Below are 7896 nucleotides of genomic sequence, written 5' to 3'. Positions count from 1 at the left end.
TATATATATATATAAAGTAAGTCTAGACGGCATCATTCAGCCTTGGGTCAACTCTGCATGCAGTTATTATTTAAAAGGCTGAGCATACCTGGCAGAAGTGATGTCTGCTGAATGTGATGGTTCCCTGAGGACGCAGCTTGAAGAGATGCAGCTCTGCAGTGAGGACCTTCTCACTCCTTGCTACTGTTGACAAATTGAACTTGAACTCCACCTGTTCACTGCGCACTGCCGGTCAAAAATAAATCGCTATTAGAGACAACACCTTCTATTCAATCTCCTCTGGTCTGCGCATATAATTTAAAAACATCTTACATTTGTCAAAGAAGCTGCGCACAGTGTTCCCCTCCAGCAGGTAGGGATCCTTGGTCACGCCGTCCACGTCAGCCACCGTGTTGTACAGATCGAGCATGTACTGCGGAGGCTGTTTGTGTCCGTGGACAGCAGGAGGGTCCTCCATCCCAAAAACCTCCAGAAGCCTCTTGATGGCGGCAGAGCGGACCTCCTCTGACTCGCCCTCTGAGGGGAAATGACTCCCCCGGCCGCTGAGCGCAGGCCACGCTGCGGTGACGCACAGCAGAGCGGCAAAACTGAGCGCAAAGACGAACATCCTAGGAACCTGAGTAGATTTCGCAACTTGGAGCTGGAGTGAGTCTGAAAACTCCGAGGCTTTTATATCAAACGACCCAGTTCCCCTCTGCAGCCTCGGCAAACAGCAGTAAAGATGTTATTTGGCCGTAAATGTAAATAACCAATCAGCGAATGTAAAGGGAGACTAATGGCGGTACTAACAAGGTGCGAACCCCGATTGGAGATTTTATTCAAGCCCATTGTCTTCGAATAAACTATAGTCTGCTTTTGCAAAACGGGGGACTTGTTATTGCAGTCGTTGATGAAAAATATGTTTTTTTTACCTCAGGAAAGTACAAACTAATCAAAGTTTAGGCATAATATGAGCCATTGGTGCGGGCGTGAAATCTGTGGGTGGCCAATTGCGCCTAAGTGAATCCATTAAGTTAGAATAAAAGTCGCATTGTTTTAGGTGGAAACCAATTACCTGTATTGCTACTGGTGTCACTGGTGACACTTGGAAAGATTTACATGACTGCCCACTGAGCCACAGCTGGACAATCACCAGCCTGAAGTTGGCATCTGATTCGTTTCAAGACAAAATTAAAGGGATATTCCGCTGCTTTTCACAACTAGTAAATACTTGAAATGGTCAGATGGGCAAAATTATCCTACATTGCTGAAATACTGTGAAAAAGTTTTAAAATGTATTCTTAGGGCTTTACTTCTCTGCTTCAGATTGGGTTCAGTGAGAAATGGAAAATACTGAAACAAAAAGAAAACTGACTTGTGATATATATAATAAGGATTTTACTAATTAATTAATTAATTAATATGTTACATGTTTTTTTGTTTTTTGTTTCATTATTATGAAATAATCCAATTCAATTTGGACCTTTCTAGCAATCTTAGATGTAATCAAATGCAGCAAAATTGCAGTTGGACTCACAAGGTGTCAATTTAAATTGACTGAGGACAGCCCATATCTTAAAGCTGGTTGGGACCCTGTGTAGATCCATTCATGGTCCTGAATGGTTTAACACATCTAGGGTGCCTATGGTTCCCACTTTTTACCTTTTTAGCTCTCCTGCACCAAACCTACATACATTTAACAAAGTACCATCATGTACCTCATAAAAAAATTCCATACTTGGCCCATTTTCCAAACCAAAATAGACTAAAATTTCATTTTTACACATTATTGGTGTAAGATTGCAAAGCACAGCATTTCATGATATCAAAGAGCCATAAAAACAAATTGGTTTTAGACCAAGCTGTCATTATGGGTCCCAAATACAAAGGTAGGGGCTGCAAGCTTGGCAAACTGTATGTTTGAGACTCTTATTTTGAAATGTGGGACAGTAGGCTAGCATACAACAATGAAACACCTTGTTAACCATTAAGATGCAACATTCTTTCAAGTTTTAGTCTGGACTGCAGATGTTCATCTTAAAATTTAATATATTTAGATTGATCAAACCTGAACAGGATAAAACAGATATTTCACTTGGAGGTTCAATTAAACCTTTTTTCTATTAGTTGAAATACAAAATGGGAGCATTTTGTATTTAAATTAGACAAACTAATTATATAAATATTTATATTCTACAAACTCATTAGATTCTTAAAAACTGAGACTTGTGTAACCGTAAAAGCAGATTCATTCTGAAAAACAACAAGAACAAGAAAAACATTTTTTCTGACTGGAATATTTTATACTTTACAAGAACTCAAGAGTTGAATTTGCAAAGTCTTATAGGCCTGGAATGTTACAACTTTTGTACATAAAATAAAAGAGCACATAAAATAAAAGAGCACAAGCAAGAGAGCCAGCCAGGGACAGAAACCAGATTTATTTGTGCTTTCAGAGAATGTCCACATCTTATCGCTGTTTGTCTATTTGTTTTGTTCTTGTGAAGCTAATATCGATCTTTAAAATGCAAACATTTACTCCTGTGGAGTACATTGACTTTGTCAGTGTGCTCCAAACACGTAAAAATAAAGATGGCACAAATCTAGAAGCACAAGCTACAGATCACAGGCTTCAGCTTTTCTTCGGTACACGGTAATTTTTTATAAAACCATAATAAAGCTGAAATACGTGCATTGACTTATTTGAAGTCTTCAAATTTGGAGAGACTGTGCAACATTTTCCTAAGTGTTCAGAACTTTTATACTGCTTTTGGTTATTCTATGTTTGCTAAATCCTCATAATTTCTTTTCATTGTCAGACGTCCCACTAATTTTTAAAATCACATTTTAACTTTGATATCTATCTATCCAGCTAGCTAGCTAGCTAGCTGGGTAGACAGGTTTGCTAGCTAGCTCGCTAGCAGTATGTAGACTTTCTAACAGTGCGTTACAGTGAACTCCGTTTGCCACATTAAAAGTACCTTTTCAAAAATAAAAACCTTTAAGCAGGTAATAAACATGCATTTTTAATTAAGCCCACATTTCTGTATTTAATACTGTAGTACTCTATTCTTTTTTTTTTTTTAGCTGTAAGCAGGAAATTACACTTAGTGAACTGAGGAACTGAATTTAACTTTTCAGTAATATTCTAATTTACTGAACAGGACTATATAACCTACAAAATGAGATTGGCTCTTAACATGTTTAGATTAAACTTGACTCTTAAGATTTTAATCCATCAAAGATACACCAAGGTTGGTAACATTTAAGAGATCAAAGGTTTTGTTCACTGCATGACACCTTGCAGACAAGTCATAAAACCTTTTACTGTGGTAGAGGCAGAAAACTGTGACAGAGGTGTTGTTTCACAAGTTTGTATCAAAATGAGGAGGAAGTAATGGTTTGCATGTGTTTTTCCAGAGAAACACTTACAGTTTAGTCTTTGTTTTTCCTCAGTAACACAGTAAACATTTCGTAGAAACCATATATTAAAGATTTAGTTTAGTGAAAATGAATTAATTGTTGTTTTTCTGATCAAACCTGATGGCCACAATAAAAAATCCTTAAATATAGTCAGTTGCATAATAGATACTAAAATATCGGAGTTTTTCCTTTTAATTAAATGCATAGATATTAACAACTCCTACATCTTCAGCCTACAAACACATCAACCACATGAATGTTCTTATTGTCTTTATTGTAGAAAGAAATATGAGTAAAAGGTCTTAATCCTGTAATTCTTTCATTTTTTTTAGTTAAAACTACTCCCACATATTTCTCTTTTGTGCCAGAATAAAGAAAAAAAATCCTAATTAGCTAAAACATGACCAGGCAAGTCAGAGCTCAAACAAAACCAGAAGTTGATTTTTCAGCCAGAAAAAGCCTGGTTGCTGTATCTCTAAATCAGAATTATTTTCATTTATTTACTTTGAATTATTTACATGAAAAAAATAAAATAAAAAGGAAAACCACAAATGCAAACTTACATTTTACATTCCAGATTCAAATAATAACATACAAGTTATCATTTTGTGTTATTAATTTTATGTACAAAACTATCACATTTACATATGTTACATATAAAACAAGAAAACCTTAAAGTTTTGACAAGAGTTTGGTCAATCTCCAGAAGTTATTGTGGAAGCTGCTTTCCAGCAGAGGGCGCTGTGCTCAGTTTTGGCAGCGGCAGGAGGTGATGGAGAGGATGGCACGAAGCTTCTCATGCTGGTTGATGAAGCTGTGGCTCTCATATCCCTGAGGAACGCAGGAACTGGACTCTCTGTCTGACCACAGCAGGCAGTTTCCCAGATCAGATGGACTCCTGCAGAAAAAGGAAAACATTAATTAAAAGATCAAAGAGATAATGTAAAGTGGAAATAAAACCTCACTGCAAAAACACAAAATTGTACCAAGTATTTTTTTAATCTGGTTTCTAGTGGAAAAATAACAGTCTGTTTGAAATACGAGTAACTTTCCAGCAAGAGATAGGAGCTTGTTTTTAGAAAATAATTCCTTAATATTGATGAAAAAGTGCTTGTTCATTTGCAGTGGAATAATCTGCCTGTGCAACTAGTACTTTTTCATCAATATTAAGGAATTATTTACTAAAAACAAGTTCCCCTATTTTGCTGGAAAGTAACTTGTGAATTAGTTTTTGTCTTATTTCTAGTATACTAATATTTTATTTGTTTAAAGATAAAGAACACTTAGCAAGATTTTGTGTTTTTGCAGTGCAGTAACAGTCATCGGCAGCAGCATTAATATAAATTACTTTATAAGATCAATGTCACAAATTGTTTTTGTTTTATTAATGTTTTCCTTTATGTAGGTGCAGAGTATATTTTTAATAAAAAAAAAAATCACAATCACTGTTTAAACTACGTCATATATTTGCGCAATTAAGCACGTTTTGCAATTAAACAGCATTTTCTCTTCTGCAGACACTAAATAAGATTCAACCATCAGCGAAATATATAATGTCTGTAAACTTATAACAAGACTGAAGAGCTAAAAGGAGCATTTGGTGTTAGAATCAAAATGCATCCCACCTACAGAAGGTGTCAAAACTTACAGGCTGTTGTTACAACTGGGGGTGGCAGAGGAGGTGTGTGTGTGCGTGTGTGTGTGTTCATACTGACCTGAGAAGGCATTGGTTTCCTGTTGTGCAACCTCCCGAACATCTGCCCACATCTACTTCCTGCAGAAAATTAGCAACACAGAGAGACAAGAGAGAGAGAGAGGGGAAGTCAGCACGCTGCTGGCTGCAAATATTGACCCACTTTGAGCCGAGGAGCAGCTGCTGCTTGGAGAGCTAAAGGTGTTTTCATTCGACACCTGCAGCCGCCATTTGTGTTTGCTAGCTCCAATCTTACATTTGGTGTAGAGAATCACCAGAAAACCAAAACTGAAGAAAACAGAAAACTTAATAAATTACTGCTTTCTCTTTTAGCTAAATGTAGTTGTTTTTGTAGCTTACTTAATAAAATAATTGTTTCTTTGATTTAGATTTTAATGTAAAACTTTTATTTTCAACTCTGTTTTTCCAGAAAGGAGAGCAGATCAGTGTTTGTTAAGATTAATGCTAGATAGAAACATTTTGAACCACATTGAATAATTAATTTAGATTACTACATTGTTTGATAACCAGGATCAGTTGGAAGGTATGTATTTTGTTTTTTGTAAAGTGTCTCTGTTCTGAATTGTCTCTATATAATGTCTCTTTTCCACATCCAAAGTGCTACTCAATGTTATTTGTACTTAAATTCTTTGTTTTTTGGGTCTGCAGAGAGCAACATGCTGTGTTGTTTTTCACACCCGGATGTGCAGTGCCAGTCTCCGAATTGGCCTGACTAAACACCAACTTACACTTTTGAGTCTGATGCATAAAGACACTTCATTATTGTCTGGCACCCAGCTATGGCCCCGTTTCCTCTGCTCTCAGTCACAGAGGATGTGAAGCAGGCATCTTAAAGGAATCAGCTGAATACACCATGCTATTCCGAGAAATTAATGGCGTGAAGGAAGTTTATTCTTTCCTCGTTTCACTTACTTTGAGCCTCTCTTCTTTGAGTCCTTCTGCATACTGGACTGTTTCATAGTAGTACTCCACATGGGGGACCCTGTAGCAGCTTTCCTTCAGCTCGCAGGCCGACACGGTCTGGATCACATCCACTCTGTTTGGAGTTTCCAGCAGCGCTGAGTCAAACTTTGTGGGGACGCAGGAAAAACCCTCTGGAAACAAACCATGAAGGAAAATGTTAACAGGAAAGAAAAGCAGTAAAACTAAAACAAGTCTGGATTTCCACATGGAAACGCAATAAAAAAAAAAAAACGAAGCTGATGTGAATAATACTAACTAGAAGGGCTGGGCGGTATAAATCATTGGTTAGTTTTTTGTTTTAGATATCTGAAATACTGCCAAACCTGTGGTGTGACCTTTCCTCTTTTATCCACAGTTTCTGATCGAGTTGTTGAATTAATTTTCTCCTTTGACGCCAGACTGTTGTTTTTTGTTTCTAAGCAGTTATGAGGCACGATTGCTAAACCACAAACTGCTACAGAGAGTTACTCAGCAGGTTGTTGCTAGGTAACCAAAGAGTGAGTGAGCTGCTAGGTAACCAAAGAGTGAGTTAGTTATTGAATGTCACCAACCTAGATTAGCTTAGCCACTAAGCAGAATCTGAGATTTCATATCAACTGGTTTTTATATCAACATTTTATCGATGTTAAAACATTTGTGTGTAATCTATTTAACATAGTAGATATTACATTACAGAAGCATTAAATCAAGATTCACTAACTACTAATTAATCGGAAGAAATAAGTTTAAATACTCAAAAATCTGATCATTTTCTTATTGTTAATATTAAATACATCAAAACTGATAACTACCCACATAATAAATGGATCGACACTTTTTTTGTTCGTTAAAATGTCAGATAAAGAATAAGAACATGTTATTTGATGCATATCTTGTAATTCTGCTGGATTCAAAGCTACTACCTCTTTGTAAAAACATGCACAAGTTTTCCTCTTTGGAGTGTGGAAAAAAATTGTAATCAGTCCAAATCGGAAAACAGAATTTGTCATAGTAATGATATAGTGATCAATCTCTACATCTCTGCATCTCTACTAAATATTATTAAAATTCAAGCAGCCAAATCTGTGCTGGTTCACTGTTGAGAGGATTTTTTATGTTTAAAAATGTTAAATTTTTCCCAAGAAAGTTTATAAATCTCCAAAGAAAATATTGGCAAAGCAGAGGAACAAGTTATCATAATGCCTGATTTAAGTTATTCTAGAGCTCTTTAGGGCCCTCTGCTGGTGTGGGGGCCCAACAACAACTCCTTAGTCTGACTGGCTTTTTTTTTTTTTAAATAGTAACATATTTATATAAAAAATGAGGACAACACGGCAGCTTTGTTAACGAGTTGTACAACATAATTTAGTTTACAAATGAAAAGTAGTTATTTTATGTTTATCGCTGTAGTTGTAGACAGTTCCTGTGCTTTATAAATGGTATTTATCCCCTTTAATCTCAAATTTTGTCGCTTTTCAACCACAAACTTTAGTGGTTTTTATAAGGCTTAATGTCGTAGATCGACACAACTTAACATGATTTTTTTAGAGATAAAAATCTGAATACTTCGGTCTAATAATTACAACTATCCAAATTTGTAATGGGCTGTTTGTAATTTATTCCCAGTATAAATCCAACTCCTGTGTGAAGAATTCAAGGTTTGTTAGAGAATATTAGTGAATAATCACCAAACAGACCAAGGGACACCGAAGATCTCTTGTCTTTAGTGGTGCATTTTGTAACTATGACCTTTACAGAAGAGTGAACTTTGTGGGTAGACACAAAAGACGTAGAAAAAGTTCAAAAGTACATTTAATTGAAAAAATATGTATAATAAT

At 36.0% G+C, this 7896-nt stretch overlaps 2 protein-coding genes across 2 annotated transcripts in view; both read right to left on the bottom strand.

The window, feature by feature from the left end:
* admp (anti-dorsalizing morphogenic protein) overlaps window positions 1–1098 on the bottom strand; it is a 5243-nt gene extending 4145 nt beyond the window's left edge. Inside the window, exons 1-2 of the mRNA XM_007563782.2 lie at window positions 313–1098; window positions 89–225 (exon numbers count right to left, since the gene is read on the bottom strand). Coding sequence (XP_007563844.1) covers window positions 89–225; window positions 313–607 — 432 coding nt within the window. The 5' untranslated portion in view covers window positions 608–1098. The remainder of the gene's footprint in view (window positions 1–88; window positions 226–312) is intronic.
* Window positions 1099–4000: 2902 nt separating this feature from the next.
* The window catches only part of pnhd (pinhead), a 6603-nt gene continuing 2707 nt past the window's right edge, over window positions 4001–7896 (bottom strand). Inside the window, exons 5-7 of the mRNA XM_007563843.2 lie at window positions 6029–6210; window positions 5118–5176; window positions 4001–4300 (exon numbers count right to left, since the gene is read on the bottom strand). Of these exons, the coding sequence (XP_007563905.1) occupies window positions 4150–4300; window positions 5118–5176; window positions 6029–6210 (392 nt within the window). The 3' untranslated portion in view covers window positions 4001–4149. The remainder of the gene's footprint in view (window positions 4301–5117; window positions 5177–6028; window positions 6211–7896) is intronic.

The sequence above is a fragment of the Poecilia formosa genome, unplaced genomic scaffold (genome assembly GCF_000485575.1).
Source record: "Poecilia formosa unplaced genomic scaffold, Poecilia_formosa-5.1.2 Scaffold151, whole genome shotgun sequence".
In the NCBI taxonomy this organism is placed as follows: Eukaryota; Metazoa; Chordata; class Actinopteri; order Cyprinodontiformes; family Poeciliidae; genus Poecilia; species Poecilia formosa.
Note: the sequence above shows the minus strand (reverse complement) of the source record. Positions and strands in the feature narration are given on the sequence as shown.